Raw genomic sequence first — 18,481 nt, 5'->3', positions numbered from 1 at the left:
GATTGCTCATGACTGAATTAGCAGGAAAGAGAATAATTGTCCTTCTACTGACACAACTGTAATAATAGTAAAACAGAAACATTTCTGTGTTCAGTCCAGACAACGTACTGATTTGCTTATATCTTAACAAGTTGAACTTAAGCCTAGATGTCTTTGTGGAGTAATAATGCCTGTAGCTTTGATTTAATTTTTTTTAAATTTTTTTTTTTGGAGAGCGTCATTGTAGTCTACAAAAAATATGGAGTTCCCTTCCCAAAAGGAGAGCCTTCATTAGTGAGCATAGTGTATAGGCTCAAGCTGGCAGATTAACCCCCACTGTTCTAGTTCAGAATAGCCACCCAGGCATTCCTGGGTGTAATCGGCACCGTCTCCAGACTCACTGCCTTTAGAACTGGGGTACGTTAAAGGGAATAAAAGACAAAAAGTTGAAATCTTGGCAACAGAATTTTGAAGCTGCCTCATTTTCCAGTCTTGGTCATTATTCTGGCAGTGTTTCCGAAGCTCAGTGGAATCAGTAGGATCCGTTCTGTTTACTTGAGTAGGCTGTGAATTGCTTCTGGAACAAAGGATGTCAGGAAACAGTTTGGTTTGCCTCACAGCATGTGTAAATCCCATCATTCAGGTCCTACAAGCCTGGAGTCTCTGTTGGTTTTTAGTTCCAGTGAGTCCACTGAGAACAAAGTGACTGTGTGGCTTTTTAACTCTCAGAGGAAGTTTATGAGCTACATCAGAATGCCTAAAATCAAAGGCTTTTATTCTTTCAATGGTAACAAAGTTGGGGAGTTTTTTAGATTTTAAGATGTTGTCTACAAATGATTGCGGGCAAGCATTAAGCTCCCATTTAGAATATTTTAGTGTTTAAATCTTGTCAGTGGATTTCAGTAGATTCTCGCTGACATGTCACTGATGTGGTTTATTTTGTGTTGTATGAAAATTATTTCAAATCCTGTATCAAACAAAATTATATTGAAATGAAGCAAAATTCTAAAGGGAGAAATCAAGAAAGAAGGACGTGTTTTCTAATTCCATGGTCTCATCTTCTGTCACCTAAAGGTTACTGATTTTAAGAATTTTCACAGAGACTGCTTCATTTGTTTTGCATTTCCTTTAAATGTGATTTCCACTGCATTATAATGACTTTGGTTTTTCAGGAAATTCAGTAAAGCAAAATAGTATTAGTAGTCTAGACTCATGTAATTTTATGCATTAAACAATTTGATTTAAAAACATGTATTTTTCATTTGTAACCATCTCCCCTATTTATTTTATTTCTCTCTCCCCTTCATGTTTTTCTTTTCCATATGCTTTCATTAGCATCATGCCCAGGTAGGTACTGCATAGCATGAACACCTGTTGTCTCTATCTCCTCCTGTGGCACCTGTCTCTGTTCATCCACTTTGGAGGCCTGCTGTATGCAGAAAGCTGAGTTGGAGAACCAAAGGAATGGTGCTGCTGTTGGGAAACATTTTCAAGGTTGATTTATACAGTTTCCAGTGACACCAGGGTTTTTTCTCAGCTTCTGAAAGAACATATGTAAATACACACATGTAAACAAGAGATTTGTTCAACTGGACTAGAGCTTGTTAGGTCTCTGTCTAGGCTGGGAAGTGAGTGTGCACTGCAAGTCCCTCAGTCAAGCAGATTAGAAACTTGGCGATGCTGCTCCTACTTTCTCGATACCACCAGGGCCCTACTCAGGGCTTAGAGGTGGGTGATATGGGCCTGTGCACACAGGCAAGACACACTGTTACGTTCAGGAACTTTGCAGCATTCATGGGTTCCACAGTTCTGTCTCTGGGGCTGAGTGCTATTGGCCCCACAGCTCTTCAGACTTCAGATTTATCAACCACATTTGAGAAGAATCTCCATTTGGATGTTGGTCTTGTGTCTGATTTAGGTAAGCTTTTTGTATTTAGTAGGATTCTTGAATACTTATGACAGTAATAAACAGTAAATTCCATGTTTAGTCTGTAAGTGGACTGTCATTTCAATCAGTACCTTTATTCCTAAGTCTGAGCAGCACAGACCTTTTAACTCCTGGCTTGCTCTTCATTGAGCTGGTCCAGCGCTCCACTGTTAAATTGAGCGTAGCAGGAAATTTAAATTTGTAACTACCTGCAGACCTCAGTCATGTGTGCCTACCCTGTCTGCAGATAAAGCCCATCCCCTGATGTATTTATGAGAGCTTACGTATGGATACTACACAGTGAATAGCACTGGGCTACTCGTAGGGGTGGTAGTAGCAGTGAGGATGGACAGAATCACCCTGGGGATAACCAGCCAAATGCAGTTCAGACTTCCCTTCATTTGGTATCTATCCAGGATGTGGTGTTAGCTCAATAGCAGAACCTACAGCTTGGATGGTGACTCTCTCATGAGCATTGCATGGCTCAGCTGCGGGTGAGGTGTGCTGGAGGTGTCAAACATGGAAATGAACACAGGATAATGATGGCAAATGGGGTCTGCTACTGGGGCTCATTCTTCAACCAAAGAAAAAAAGTTCATTTTTGGTTTGCTTTTTTCTCAAGGCTTTCTGAAGGCTGATGGTTGTGTAATGCCTGCCTTCACTTCCAGTTTTGTACAATCCACCTGGAATGCTGCACAGGCTATTGGTATAAGCCAATGATCAATGGCATTGATTATTCTTCAATGTCACGTATTTCTAATAAAAATAAGATAAACATTTGTGTCTATAAATGGATTCAAAAAGTACTGAGTGAATGTAGCTATTGTGAAAAAAGGCTGTGGTCTGAATCAGATGGTATTTGATAAGCACTTAAAGCATTTGAAACTCATGTCTGTAATGAATGCATGACTTTTATTGCTAACTGCTGAAAATGAATTATCCCTTAAAACTCTGTGTGCCTGGATAAACGGCCTATTGTTCTGATCCAGCATGTTAGTCATTATGAGCACTACTCACAGATGTGTAAGCCAGGAACACAGAACTGCTTCCTTCAGTGATGGGTATGATATTCCTCAAGGTCTACATCAACATCACAGAGTACACACACAACAAGTGAAGGTGAATGATCTGTTTTTAAAAATCACTGTTGTCACACCGGAGCTAGTGAATATTGAAAGGACAAAACTCATGCTATTTGGTAGCAGAAACCCCATTTACCTGAATATGTCCTTCTGTGGTGTCTTACTTGTTGGTTTTTTTTGCTTTTTGCTGGTGGATACTGCAGTTACATTCTGAGCGAATGCTTGGAAGCAGCTTATTTACTGCCTTGCACCTCTCATTGCTACAGCAACCAGTGCTCTGTAGAGCTGTGTGTGCTTACAGTGAGATCAGTGCTCACATTGGGGCTGTCTCCCTGCAGATGCTGTTGGCATTCAGAGGAAGATTCTGTTTTACACAGCAGCTTGCAGCTGGCCGCATTTCACCTTGCTGTGTGTACCTTCCAGGGGACAGTGTCAGGCTTACTTAGAGCTTGAGGGGAGAGGGTAGGTCCTAATGAAGCTTCAGAAAGAGCCTTTCCAGCTTTTCTTCAGGTGGTAGCATTCTGGTTTTCCATAGTGGTTTGCTTGTGTGATGCAGCAGAGAACTTCTCCAAAGAGCCTAACTTAATGGAAATGAATGCTCTTTATTAGAAGGAAACCATCATGCCACAAAGCCAAATCTGAAGTATTTGTGAGTATAAAATAAACTGCCATCTAGATTAATCTCTAGGTTCTGCATTTGGAAGCAAATTTGTGGCCCGTGGTCAGACAGGTGGCACTACACAGGCGTGTAAAGCTGTGTTTCCCCTGACTGTGCTCTGCTCCCCCTGGAAGCTGCATGGTGTTGCTAATAGCACGCTTTTCTCATTCTCCCACTCGATCTGTCATGACACCTTTGCAACATCCTGTGTGCTGCTGATGCATTGCTCTGGCATCCTACCAACCTCCCAGCCTGCGGTCCTTCAGTTCCGACAGGTCCCACACTCTGAGCCACGCCTCCTACCTGCGCGACAGCGCCATGATCGACGACACCGTGGTCATCCCCAGCCAGCAGGTGAGCAAACCTCTCAAACCCTCTTCTTGGTTGCATAGAAAAAAGGGAAAGGTTGCACTGCAAATTGTTCTGGTGAGACTGTGTCGTGTATGCTGCTTTGTTTGTTTGAGTACAAATCTCTCTGTTTTCCAGGCATATTTAATGGCATATTGTGCTGTGCAGCATTGAACTCTATTCCAACAAAAACCGGATAAGCTGTGTGAATATAGCACAGGGACTGTGTTCTTAATGTTCTCCATTTGAACTGATGTTTGAATGTTGCTAACAGCCGTCATGCTAAATATTCAGGGAATGTAACGAACTTATAGCCATTGTCGTAAAAGATACTGTCTTGAAACATGCTTGTAGTTAAAAAAAAAAAAAAAAAGATATTTAGGAAATGCCTTCTTAGTTAAATCACAGCATTCATTTCACTGAAACCACTAACATAGGATTTTTTTAAGCAAATACAAAATGGTACACAAGTGTTTCTAATATGTTAGTGCTATTACTACTCCTTTGTTTTTTAAAAAAATGTTTAAATGCTTTAGGCACTACTATGCAAAATACATCTTATTTCTTCGGTCATTAATTGATTTCATTGTAGTAAAAAGGCGTTTTTATTTTGCTTCCCAAGGTAACAACTCTGGCCAAAGAAGCGGAAAGGAATTCATATCGCTTAAGCTGGGGCCCTGAAAACTTGGACAATGTGGCTCTTTCCTCCAGCCCTATTCACTCAGGGTGAGTCTATCAATTAGCATTACACTAGAAAGTGAGAAACAGAGTACCTGCAGTGACAGCAGCTTCAACTAATGCTTAACTAGGAGCTGTATTTTAATTCATTGCCTCCTGGAGCTGTCAATAAATTGTTACCATCTCTTAAGCTCTGACAACCAAGCAAGCCTGAATACCAAGACTATTCACTGAAATCAGTGCAAGTCACTGAGCCCTCAGTCAAGTTCAAGGGGAATGAATGTGATTAACGACACACACACACCAAGCATGTGTGTGCATTTTGTGGAGAAGTAAGTACAGTGCCTTTTGGAGTTAATTAAGACCGAGGGCTTAATCACTTCAGATGGGGAGTACTTACCATGCTGGTGGAGTAGTGGAGGTGCGCACCGGCTCCATTGTTTGCTGTCTAAATTACACAAATAGACAAGCAACCTAAACATCACGTGCTTTGCACGTATTTGACCACTCTCTTCAGGTGTTCTCACAACCGACTCTTAAGTATTTGCATTTAGGCAAACTCACTCTCATGGCATAAAGCAGGTTAAAATGCAGGCCCAGCCAAGTTCATATGTACAAACCTTATCCTGGCAGGCCTTGAAGTCTGTGACTGCATTTGTTTTAAATGCTCTTACTTACTGCATTTTAAAGTAATTTGAGTCGTCACATGGAATTCTACACTTCTGTCCTGCCATCAGATTGGATGGGGAATGTGCAAATGAATTCAGAAGAAACTGGAGTGATGAAAAAGCGTTCAATCTCTGTGGGCTCTGTACACAGCATGACTGGACAGCACAAGGGGAAGGATTATTTTCTTTAATCTCAAATGAGTTTGCCACTATCTTACAGTCTGTGTGTCCTGTTTGGAATGACAGGCAGTCCTGATCTAGAGGAGGAACAATATTCCCAAATTGGCTCATGTGACATAGATGAGAAGTTTGTTAGCTGATTGTAGGATAGTTGATTGTGACCAGTGCTGTTTGGATTTGCTTCTCATGAGCTCCAAAACGAACAAAGGAAATGAAAATACTTAATATGTGAAGTATGTATGTGTTTATATATATGCTGGTATGAAAGCTTTAAAATTGCTTTGGTGCTTTATTCTAAACCCTCAATAGTTTACAGATTTTTTCCAAAGGATGTATTAGTTTTCTCTTTCACAAAGGTAGGTCTTTCCTGTGATTGCAGAGGATGAACTAAATACTTCCTAGAAGGGCAGCATTTATTTCTTGGATGTGCAGTCATTTTGTGGTTTTCTTTTAAAAAAAATGAGTAATATTCCCATCTTTTGGGATGACCAGGATGCTTGTGGTAGTGATAAAATACCTGATTTTAATAGGAGCAATACTCTCTGCGGCCTTCTATGAAACAGTGACTTCTAACGCAATACAAATTACGTTCTTCTTTCTATATATGCACGTTAACCTGATGCTAAAGATTGTAATAAAGAAACCTTTAATTACAATGCCTCAGCCTTTGAAAAAGACTGTACAACACTTCATTTTTATCTTGTTTGGATTGGTCTGAGTCATTAAGTTACCCTAAACTGTTGGGATGCATCTGTTTTCTTAGAAAAGTATGTTGACTACTAGAGTTTTGCTTGTAAGACCTTATTTTAAAAGTGAAACAGTGGTAGAAGTTCATGATTGTTGCACTCTGTTGGAACAGCAAATGTATTTGTGATTCATAGCCCTGTTGTCACCCACACTCCCCTCCACATGCAGACACACACTGTTAGTGGGTTCTTACGAAGCAGCAGCACTGCTGACATTTAAGGGGCATGCAGTGAAGTACTATTTACCTGTCCTGAAAGAAAACTCTTACAATTTTCAAAAAAATCATAGATAGATGTTTTTAGTGGTCCTGTGCAAGGGTGTGGCCTTGGTTTTGCCCAAGACAGTGAAAATGTATTGAATTCAGATGGTGCTGTTGTCAAATAACACATCAGCAAAGTATTGGACAGTAATTTATTTGTTCCAAATGTAGTAAGTTTGTATTCTGTACAATCTGAGGAGAGAAATGACACTTCTCTCCCTGCACCACTCTAGTGGAGAGCCCCAAATTGCTGTAGGGTTCTTACTGATCTCCCATTGTAGGGAAGTGTTCCTGTGGATCACAGTGTAACACCCCCAGGCAAAAGGATAAATTCATAGAGAACTGTTCTCTCAGTGTGGACCTTCACAGGCACATATTTCAGCCTTCGTATAACTGACCAAAACTTCTTCCATGTCTGAAATTGCAGAAGGGAAAATGTTTTAACCATCCATCTAAAATTTAAGTATAACTGTTCCTTCAATATGCTGATAATTTCATCAGGAAGGAAGAAAAAGTAAGTTCTTTGGTCAGAGTCTTTGGCAACCATTTTGAAACCGCAACAATATTTCTCTCCTAAGAGGTAACACACTTGTGAGGCTCAAAATCTCAACATAAAGGTCTCCTGGTCATTTTACATAGCTGAAAGTTTCCAAATAGTTTCCTACTTTGGCTGAAGAAAAAAGAACGAATTCCTGCACGTAAACTCCCTTTCAGCAGATCAGATTTGCTTCTCCTGATAAAACTTCTTGATCTGACATATTGAGCAAAGTTAAGGATCTCTGAGTATGCCAAAAAGTTTGGGTGCTAAATATCCAATAAGATAGAGTTTTATGACTCTGCTTGGTAGTATTAGGGGATATCATGTATAATTTCCTGCTGAAATGTGAGAAATAGAACTACTGCCTACATAAATGCAAATGGGTTTCCCAGCTTTAGTCTCACACCACACAATATCCTATTGTGGAAGAACATGTGTATTTTTATTAGGTTCAAAGGCAAAAAAAATCACTGAACTGAAAGATTTGCAGCATTTAGACATTGCTTGGCATGTCCCATAAGAGTATGCATGAATGGTGAAGATAAGGGTGACAGTAAGATTTTTAAAGTATTAATGGTGTGCAAAACTGTGTTGTTCTTGTACCTGTGTTCTGGTGATACAGTGAAATTAGCTGTATAGATTGTATGTCTAAGAAATTTCCTGATAGCTGTGTAGAGGCACTGTAGTTAAGAGAGCAAATCCGACACGTTGTCGGGATCACGGTGCTGTGAGGAAGGTGCTTTGGGTCCGTGCTTTGATATTAACCTGATTTTTGTTATTCTAGAGCAGATACGCAGCAGCTCTGCAGGCTTTCCAACTCTGACTCAGAGTAAAACTCCTGTTTGATGAAAGATCCTGATTTCTTTCATAAAATTTGCTGAAGAAGTCCCTATTTGACTAACGGATGGTCAAAGTGTATCACTATTTGTATCTTGAAATAAGTTAAACAGTTGGGATATTATTAGTGATTTTAACTTGCTGGAAGTTGTTGTTTCCATCAATGAAAAGATGAGGGATTGGGCAGCTTGTACTGTGACAAATAATGTGAATTATCGTTCTTAGCTGCATGTCTGCAAAAAAGGAGGCTGGATCCTTGCTAACAAGGTAAACAAAATATATTTGAAGTGTTGTATTTTGAATCCGTAATATTTTTTTTCCCCAATGTGAGACTGATTTCCTGGAAATCGTTATGGAAACAGGACCTGGCAGCGACCAGCTGATAGTCATTTCTTAAATCTGAAAGTCTAAATGATTTCAAATTATGCTGTAGCTTTACGACCTTCGTTTGGAAAGTTACAATAAGGAAAAACAGTGAGTGTTTAATTAATAGCAAAGCATGTTAATGGAAGAAAATGGCAATGGAGATCGATATAATAAAAAGGGATATTGGAAAACTAATTGTCCATGTGACACTAAGTGATTAATAAGAGCCTAAACAGGTCAAAATGAGAGTTTGAAATTTGTCATTTTGTAGAACAAAAGGAGGACAAGAAACATGCTGAAATGGAAGGAAGTGGAAGACAATGTATTGATAGAGGATTTTAAGAAAAGAAAAACATGATTTATTGTGCTATCAGGAAGGCTGGCTGGAATTACCTTAGGTTCCTTACCCTTTGATATCCCATGGTCCATATTTTAGATGTGGATATCTAAACCAAGCAGCATTTCGCCGTGTCTGCTTCTGAAAGTTTTACTCAGAATCCAATTGTGCATTTTAGATGTCTGGCTTCCAGTGTGAGAATGTCCATAGAGAAACCTGATCCCTCCAGTTTTACTACTGTACTGGTAGTGACCACTTGGAACTGACGTTTATCTAGGCTTATTTTCCATACTCACTTCTACCTTCCCACATGTGATGAGTATGCATATATATGTATATGTTCATGTGTTTGGTTTAGAAATCTGTTTCATTTTTCCAGTATTTCAGTATTTCATTTAACTCATTCTTTTTTTTCCCCTTTCTTTTCCTTTTTGATGTTAAACCATCTATTCTATTACAGATGCTCTTCTCCATGTCTTGATCTTGACAACAGCAGGTGAACTTCTGCATTATTTCTTTCTTTAATACATTGCACTTCTCACCCACCCTATTTATCCTTCTCTCTTACCTCACTTGAGGATGCTTTAGTGTTTTGATAGTGCACATTAGCCAAGAGAAAAAAAAAAAGTCTAACAAGTAGTAATAGTTACGTATGGCACTACTTTTCTCCTATAGTAAGTGTCCACTTTCTCCCATCTGCTCTGTCATCTATAACAAAACAATTCTGGAGACTTAATAAGCCTACTGCTGAAAGTCTTAACAAAGCTCTTTTTACCATCCTAGATTGTTTTAACCATTGATGTATTCACCAGTACCTTTTCTTTGTTGGTGGCATGGTTTAATATTAATATTTAAAGATGTAATTCCCCCCCCAGTAATTCAACACAAACCACTGTAATTGTTCTACTACTTAATTGGGCCTTTTATCTCACTTGTCTGTATAAAGAATATTGCAGAGCCACTAAAAGCCACATTTTCCAAAATGTGCCACCATGTATGAACTAGTAGAATAACAGCCCAGACTTAGGATGTCTTATTTTTCATGCCACCCATATTTTTTGTGTGACAGTCGATCAGTGCTTGAACCACTGGCACATTGCATCCTGCACAGAACACCTGAAGCTGAACCTTCCCAAAGGAGTTTATCTTCCCTTGGCAAACTGAGTGTTAACTGGCACAGTACCTCTTCACTTCCTTTGGCCTAACCCTAGAAAGGTGAAAATCACCTTAAATATTAAGGTCTGCAAAATTATAAAGTGGCTAATTAAACCCCTAAACTACATACCCATATTTTTAGGCCATGTCACTGAATTTCTCAGCAGCTGACTGATGCAGGGAGGAGAATGTTATCAGGAGTTAATATTGTAGTGGTTAGGATCATGTTTTTTGTCCTCCTGGAATGTGAATTTTGCCTTGTTTCTGGATGGCATAGTTGGAGCCTGCTGGAAAGTACTCTGGGGTAGTTGAATGACTTTGCTGTTGATTTCAGTGGGAGCTGGATCAGGGCCTTTTTTCTGAGTTTCAGCCTCTCTGGTTTCCTTCTCCCACTGAACACTTTCCAATGGCTGAAGCACCCTGGTTGTTTGTTTCTGCTTCTCACACTGCGACTAACACTGAATGCTGCTATCTCCTTGTTTCCCAGTTTCTTTTATAAATTGAGATACTGTGTGCTGAGAAGTTTTTGATTGTGTCTACACTGGGTGTGCTCTGGTTGGAGCTGTGTTCCCTGCTACCCGCCGAGCGCATGTGTGCCTGCCCAGCTGTTTGGGAAGAGCAACCATACCCAAGCCTGACGTATGGAAGTGGTGGTGGAGACTTTGCCTTTTTTGGTTCCATGTGTTCCAGGAACTGTTGCCTGTCCTAGAAAGCTCCCTTACCTGCTGGGTTTGCATGGCTCTCGCAGTGACTCTGCAGAATGAGTGCCCCCACGCTTGTGGTCACAGCCCCCTGAAACTGTGCCTCTGCAAAGCTCTTGACACAACAGGGACTCGTCACAAAGCACACAACAAGCGGCTTCCTTCACCCCCTTCAGCACTGACATGTCCAGTTTCCAGTGTCTTTGTTCATGCTCTGCTGTTACCTTTCACGTGAGGATACGTACAGAATAAACCCAAGTTAATTCTCTATGAATAAAATTAGCAAAGGTAATAACTGAGGCTCAGATGTAAAGTACAAATACTTCATGAAAATACACCCCAACTTTTTGCCTCTTCTATCCAGTGCATATATTTTGTCTGTGTTTTGATCACGTAGAAACACCGAGAGCTGTTTGCTGTGCTCTCTGTAGAAGGCGTGGAAACAGCCTGAAGGATTGAGAGGCCTTTTGTGTGTGTACTCAACCACAAGGCCACTCCAGCCAGTATTATTTGATATACTTTTCATATGGCAAGCTTGTAGTTCTTAATTGCTCTGAAATGGAAGAGAATGAAATGGCCTCTCTAATTTATGAGTAAGGTTGCTAAATTGAGAGAGAATTGATGATGCTTGAGCTGACTGCTGTGTGTTTAACAGAAGCACATATAGACTCCCCTGCAGTCTGTAACTGATTCCTATAAAATAATTGGGTTTGTACTTCATTTTTTCTTTAGAAAAATAATCCTGATTTCCCCTTCATTCTCTTTAAAAGAGAGAAGACAATGATTTCCCCAAACCTGATTTGTTTCACCAATTTGTCTGTTATGTTGTACTACCACCTTGCCAAAGCTCAGGAAATCTCAGTATTGATCCAATTTGCAAGACTGCCAGGGTCACAAGTTTGTGTCGTGCTTCATTTCTAACAGAATCTTTAAATCTGGAAATCAAACTTACTCAAAGGCTGTCTTAGTACTGAGAAAGATGCAGCTTTAACCTGCAATCTGCTTTGACTTTGAATCATCACTTAATTTAAATTTAAGTTCCTTTAGTCCCTTTTATTATTGGGGTTTTTCTTTCTTTTTTTTCTCCTCTTGAACCCTTCTTTACTATTTGTGTTTCTCTTCAATGATCCCTCTCCCCTTGATTCTCTGTACATAGATGGCTGATAGTGCTGTGGTAGTGCTCCATGCAGCTGGAAGGTGGAGTAAGCTCCGAGTTTGCTGCTTAGCTTCAGGGAGTATATGGGATGTTAGGGTTATTCCTATGATAGTGTTATGTGCTATTTTCTTTTTTACCATGGGAATTTAGCATGATAAGGCATCACTTCGCAGAGTGATGGCTTCATCTGCCATTTATTCCTGCTGGTGTTGTTTGTTGAGTGCAATCTCTTCCTGTCTCAGTCTTGTCACTTAACAACACTTGGTAACAGAGGTGGAAGAGGAAAAATAATGTATGTATGTGTGGGCAACAAAATAATTAGTTTGAATTTCACATTTACTTTATATTAGTCATACAAGTTTTTCACTCTCCTAAATGCACATTTCAGAAAGCATCTTTTATGTCATGCATTAGTTTTGTATGAATTATTTGTATATTGATAGACACGCCTTCAAAAGGGAAAAGCTTTTCTGGTCCTGGAATAGCAATGGCACCATTCAGATGCCCTATTATGTAGCAAATAGGCAGAAAAAGAGGCTGCTGTGATTCAGAAAATGCTTTCTTATGAATTAAGTGCTTCACTCTCTTGGACAGCCAAAATTACGTGAAATGTGCTGATTTTTTTAAAAAAAAAGGATGAAAAATTGGATTAAATAAGTGGATGAAAAAATGAATGTAGCAGAAAGGTGGGAAATGAACAGGGTGGTACGGTGGAAAAGGATGCATTTTTACACACTGTGTCTGCAAACCCTGTGTCAGTGTTCTGTCCTTCCAGGATTATGCCACAGGTCTAGAGTTGAGAAATTTTCCCCTTCAGTTTCTTCCCTTTGCACTATATTCATGCTAGGTCTCAAAAATCTCTTTTCCAGCAATTCCATAGTATTCCATACCTGGGTTTGGGAACTGGCTCCTCTATAGTTCATGAGATAATTGTCACTAATCTTTCTGTGCTGTCTGAATAACTACCTTAGATCTTCTTTATGATAGAAACAGCTGTGTTTTTACAGCGAATAATAATAATATTATCCTGCTGGTTTTATCCTAGCACTGTTATCTTTGTGTCCACTTCCCAATGAGACTTACCTTTGCCTGTTTTTCCACTCCTTAGAGCCATTGTTGGTTCCAGTGAGAGGTGACTGAAGTGAGATAGACTTTGTGATAGATTTACTGACCCAGCAGACACATTGAATAAACTCAAAGTGAAAGAAGGAGTCACAACCATACTAAAAAAAGAACCCAGAAGGGTCAGAAGGGAAATTGCTCGGTTTGGATCCTCACCTTTGGCGTGTCTGTGTTCTTCTATCTGTGAAGAGCGGGTTTGGCATTGGCTGACACACATAGGGAGATAACCCAAGGAGAACATGGGACAGCAGGTGACCCACTAGTAATTTTTTAGTGATGGACAGCAAAAGAAGGTGATCCTCTTGTTAAAGCATACAGTCCTGAGTATCATGTCAATAATGAAAACAACTGAACCCTAAATATTGTGTTCATGACAGCTTGCACAATGAAAAATGTGAATGCTGCTTTAATTCAGTCAGAGCTCTCATTAGCTTCTGGTAGTTGTGGGGGCGTGTTTGTGTTGCTCTTAGCAGTAGCTTTAAAATGAGAAACTCTTCCTCCAGCAGTGTCGCTGGCTGCCGCAAACACACCCATTGTACTGGAGACTTGGACACGTTCTCTGAAACATCACACAGAACCACTTTGATAACACTACTTCATGCACTTCAGGGGCAATTGCAGTGCAAGCCAAAAGCATTAGTACAACAATTGAGCATTTAGTGTCTCTTAAGCTCTTCTTTCATCTGTGCTCTAACATGTACAAAGAATGTATTTTGTGAAGGAAGCTCCCATTTCTCTCAACAAATCCCCAGACAATCAAAGCTGTAAAATGTTTTCATTTTCTTTTTTTCCCCCTTGTTAAAATCACAGAATCACCAACCTCTAAGGAATGAGCTAATGGTTGTACTACCCAGAGTTTTACCCTAAGCAAAGCCTAGAGGTATCTGAATGGCAGTAGACTAGGAGCCTGCATGTGTGAGACAGACTGGCATCCGTGGTGCATGGTGTGCTTCCGACTGGCGCTTGTGGCTCCTTCCCATCGTCCATCTCTGACCTGCACGGTGTGTCGAGTGTTGTGTTTTTACAGCATGTGGAATTCTTGTAGCTGTGTGGACAATGAATGGATGCAATGTTTGTTGCACAGAACGGTCAAGGGGGCAGTGGAAAAATCCCTGTATTTATTACTCCTGTTATAAGGGCTGTTCTCTATTGCAGGTCCCTTCAGTAGCATTTCTGCGACTCCCCATTGTGCTGGTTCTATTTTAGTGGCTAGAAGTAGGCCTGACACCGTTCTGTCTCATCTACTCTTATTTTCACTTCCAGCAACCTGACATTCCCATCCCACATCAGGCATGATCCTGTGATAAACCAGAAAAAAAAAAAATTGAAATAGTTCTACACCTTTCTCAAGAATGTCCCCAATCTTTCAAAATCTACCTGTTGGTTATACGTGGAACTACAAAAAATTCAGCACAAGAGAAATTCCAAACAAAATGAAATGTTTTTCTCCCTTTTAAAGAAAAAGTAATCAATGATTTACCTTGTGCTAGAAGCAGGTTCTCTGTAGATGGCTTTCTGCATCTCTTAAGTTTTCCGGTGGGACATTGTATTGCTGTGCAAGGTAACACAGAAAACCCCTAATCCATAAGTAAAACCTTTGTATAGTGACTTTAGCTCTTCTCATTTGACCAAACCCCCAAATTTGTCTTCAAACCATAATGACATGCTGGGGTTTTTTATATAAATAGGTGGTAACCCCACTGATGGAGTGTGAATTGTACTCATGCATTCCAGAATGAAATTTGATTTTTTTTAATATCCAAACCCATTTTTCTAAGAAATTACATTTTATCAAATAACTAGAAAATTATATTGAGAATCTAAAAATACTCAAAAAATCCCTGAGCCATCCAATCAGAATTGGCTTTATATTTTTGAATCATAAGTAATTTTCTTCAATAAGATGTATTTGCTTGTGAAATATTTAAAGAGTTCCAACTTAAAATACAGCTGCTTGCAGGTCCAGAGTAGCGATAATTGCACTTTGGAATAGGTACATGTGTTCACATTGATTAGTGTCTGCTGGTATTCTACCAGCAGCAGCACTGTGAAATAAGACTTTCTGTGAAGAACTCTTAGGTAGCAGTTGCCAGTTTAATTATTAATGAACTCAGCATGATTTGGTGCTTCACATGCAAGAAAGGCTTTTTCTCATTGTACCTCTTGAGCAAGAGCTCTATTTACATACGTTGTTTGGCACGTATGTGGAACGTAACCAAGGGAATTGGTGATGTGCTCTGGATCTCACTGTCTGCCCTGATTTTGCAGCTTCCTGGTGAGTTTCATGGTGGACGCTCGTGGCGGCGCCATGCGGGGCTGCCGGCACAACGGGCTGCGCATCATCATCCCCCCGCGCAAGTGCACGGCGCCGACGCGCGTGACGTGCCGGCTGGTGAAGCGCCACAGGCTGGCCACCATGCCGCCCATGGTGGAGGGAGAAGGGCTGGCCAGCCGCCTCATCGAAGTGGGACCCTCTGGGGCTCAGTTCCTTGGGTAAGGGGGGCCGTGTGGCCCGAAGGGAAACCTTCAGCCTTTTTTTGTGTTTGCGTTGCACTGAAATGGTTCCTTTGGCAAACTTGAACTGAGAAAGGTCTCTGTAGCTTGTGGTAACAAACAGAGCAGTCGGGTGAAATGCTTTTACATCTTCTTGTTCAAAATGGGTATTTGAACCACCAGCACTATGGTTCATGTGCTTCCTTGGATATAATTATTGCTCAGCATTGTGATACTACAGTGGGAAAAGACTTTTGCATCCAGAAAAGGCAGTTCATACTATATTAAAAAAATTAATAGCACTAGGCTGGTCTAAACCCCAAATGTGAAGCCTGCTGCATGCACAACGCAAGGTACAGGAGCTTATTTTAGAGTCTTGTGTTGTGGTATCGGTAATTTGGACTATCAGGGAAGCACAGTGCCATTGATTTTTCTGGGGTTGAAATTGCTAAATTAAGCGGTAGGACAACTCCGGAATTTTTTGGCCGTTTCTTTCTTCCTATGATGCAAACCCCATAGAAAGATCAGATTTGTGTCTGCTGCTGAGCTCATTTTAGCAATTTTCAGCTGAAAGCAGCAGTTTTCTGCACTTTTGAAAATTTGTTTTATCAACTATTCTTCCTATCTCTTGTGACATCCGAAAGTGGATGATTGAAGGAACCCCTTCTAATGCAGTAAATAACTTCATTCAGAAACTGTAAAAAAAGTGACTGTAATCAGCAACAGTTTAAATCCTTTTGGAAGCAACTCAGTTGCTTTAAAATCCTGTTTTAACAGGCAGTCATCAGAGCCACCATCTTTGTTAGTGCTGCCACTTACTCTTTTCACATCTTGGTCATTTCTAAAAAGAAGGAGAAAGAAATCTAAAGAGCAGAAGAAATACTGTGCTGTCACATTCAGTCTTTGTCACACAAATGGATTTTAAGTATGTCTCCCATTCTTTTTTAATGGTTTTCCTATCTGATGAGAGTGTCTCCCCTGCGAGACAAGCATACAGTGTATTTTACTCATTCTCAGATCTTTGTGCCCTTCCTGCAAGTGTTTTCCAAGGTGTTCTGCTGGCAGTGAGATCAGAAAATGACTGTACTGTTTGCAGAAGTGCATTCTCATGTCCAGATCCTGCTCCCATTGAGTACACGGCCAAAACCTCCATAAGAAAGAAAAGATCCTAAATGAAAAAAACTCATTTTCTGATTTGGGTCACCAAATTGTCTTGGCTAGGACGGAACCTTATTCAGTGTACAGCCTAATTCCACTCTGTGGACCAGACAGTGGCACTGGCGTTCTGGCACAAAAAATACATAAAGTTTATTTATGTTCTTTCTTTCACTGCTGCTTTGGATGTACTCAGTAAACTTCATCTGCCTACGGCTCCTCCCCCACTTAATGAGGGAGAAAGCTTGGTCAGCCGAATCCTTCAGCTGGGGCCTCCTGGGACCAAATTCCTTGGGTAGGAGAGACTTGAAACAAATTGATGGATGCTGACCTCCCCATTCTTCTCCTCCTTCTACAATATGATTTTTTTATGTCATTATGCCCATGATATTGTCCCTTTCTATCATTTGAAATTTTGTACACTTAACCCTTAGTGGACCATTTTCCAACCTTTGTGGTTTGTGGTTTTGTTTTGGTGGTATGTTTGTATCTTTTTCTTCAAGTACTGTGGCCTTCATTTTTGTTTTGGCATGAAATCTTCCTAGTTCTGTGCTTGATGTCTGTAGCAAAGCAACCTGGATTGGGACACGAAAAAAAAGAATCTACTGTAAATTTTAAACTGTTTTTTTGTATCAAGGACTGATCAATCAATAGGTTGTATGTTGGATTCCACCAGTGTGATAGAACACGGGGCATTTACTACGTACCATGGTAACCTGTGTGAGTCCTCTAATTAGAGAAGTGTATCTACAAATATCTTTATATCTTCTCTCTTATTTCTAAGAGTATGTATGTATATGTATATCTCAATACAGATATATTATATGTACACATATGTGTTGTATATGTGTGCATATATATATGGGCACATATGCTGATGCAGATGTTGACTTGCAAGGCAACAAGGCAAATTCTTATCTCTTATACTGCAGTAGAAACCCAGACAATCTCCTCAGACTTCATGTATCTCTCCCAGGGTGTAAATCAGGAATAAATTCATTGGCATATATAGAATTACAAAGAAGTGAAATTGGCACAGGACACAATTCCCTTCAGATTGCAATGAGATTATTCCGATTTGCACTAGTATAAGTGAGATCAGAATTTGTCCCACTATTCCTATACGTTACAGTAGATTCTCTTTGAAATGAAGTTGCACAGGTTAACCCAGACAGTAGTGACAACTAAAATGAGCATGAGTTTTTGATGGATTTGCAAAAGCAATCACCAAATTTCCAGATAAGCACTATTATCTTACCAAATCTCATTCACACTGTGGAAAGAGGTGAATGCACTTTTTCATCTGTCCTTCAGCACTTACTGGGTCCCTGTAAAAATCTAGTCTGTGTTAGTGGCCTACTAGTTTAGGATTATGCCAAAGTATTCCAGCCAAATAGGTAGAATTCCAGGTGACTTTGTGGCAGACTGAATAGAGTTGCTGTTAATCCTGTTTCTTCCTCTCTCCTGTGTGCATTTAATGCGCTGTGTTGCTGTGCCAGGCCTGTGATTGTGGAGATTCCCCATTTTGCTGCCCTGCGTGGCAAAGAGAGAGAGCTGGTGATCCTGCGCAGCGAGAACGGGGACAGCTGGAAGGAGCATTTCTGTGAATACACTGAGGATGAACTGAACGAAATCCTGAATGGGATGGATGAAGGTATCCAGTGGCACTTGGTTTCTTAGCCTGCTCCTGTGTTACTTCTGTACCTGGGGGTAGCAGCTTTTACCGTGGTGCTCAGTTCCCTTGCATGGGCTGCATGTCTCCGTTCGTGAAGCTGAGAATAGACACCAGACTTGTGTTTTCTCCCGTTCCTCCTTGTAGTGTTAAACGAAAAGCTTCCATAGCAAACATCCTTCCAAAACAAGGCAATTACCATACTGATCCTTTTGGAGCAGCTCCGTGTGTGGGAGGAAATGTCAGTCATGGCTACTCTTTGTTTCTGAGAGAACAGAACAGCCTTGTGCTGTCTGGGAGCTGTGGAAGTTGTTACTAATCTGGGTTTTTTTCCAAAAAACCTCACAAATGCCAAAGCAAACAAGCCAACTCACAGCATTAAGGCTGAACTCATATTTTGGTACTGTTTCGAAGTTTAGTTTC

The 18,481-nt window shown here is 40.3% G+C and overlaps 1 protein-coding gene across 47 annotated transcripts in view; it reads left to right on the top strand.

Moving 5' to 3' along the window:
* The window catches only part of LOC116444642 (ankyrin-2-like), a 278,123-nt gene that overhangs the window by 226,004 nt on the left and 33,638 nt on the right, over window positions 1–18,481 (top strand). For 12 of the 47 annotated variants that reach the window (XM_032110205.1, XM_032110209.1, XM_032110208.1 and 9 more), the window contains 8 exons: window positions 1,315–1,326; window positions 3,898–4,000; window positions 4,617–4,720; window positions 8,127–8,168; window positions 9,065–9,100; window positions 15,007–15,231; window positions 16,583–16,681; window positions 17,886–18,040. In XM_032110205.1, the coding sequence (XP_031966096.1) occupies window positions 1,315–1,326; window positions 3,898–4,000; window positions 4,617–4,720; window positions 8,127–8,168; window positions 9,065–9,100; window positions 15,007–15,231; window positions 16,583–16,681; window positions 17,886–18,040 (776 nt within the window). The remainder of the gene's footprint in view (window positions 1–1,314; window positions 1,327–3,897; window positions 4,001–4,616; window positions 4,721–8,126; window positions 8,169–9,064; window positions 9,101–15,006; window positions 15,232–16,582; window positions 16,682–17,885; window positions 18,041–18,481) is intronic. The other 35 variants (XM_032110249.1, XM_032110242.1, XM_032110235.1 and 32 more) reach the window with 10 other exon arrangements.

Source organism: Corvus moneduloides, chromosome 5, assembly GCF_009650955.1.
Source record: "Corvus moneduloides isolate bCorMon1 chromosome 5, bCorMon1.pri, whole genome shotgun sequence".
In the NCBI taxonomy this organism is placed as follows: Eukaryota; Metazoa; Chordata; class Aves; order Passeriformes; family Corvidae; genus Corvus; species Corvus moneduloides.
This window is presented reverse-complemented; position numbering and strand designations above follow the sequence as displayed.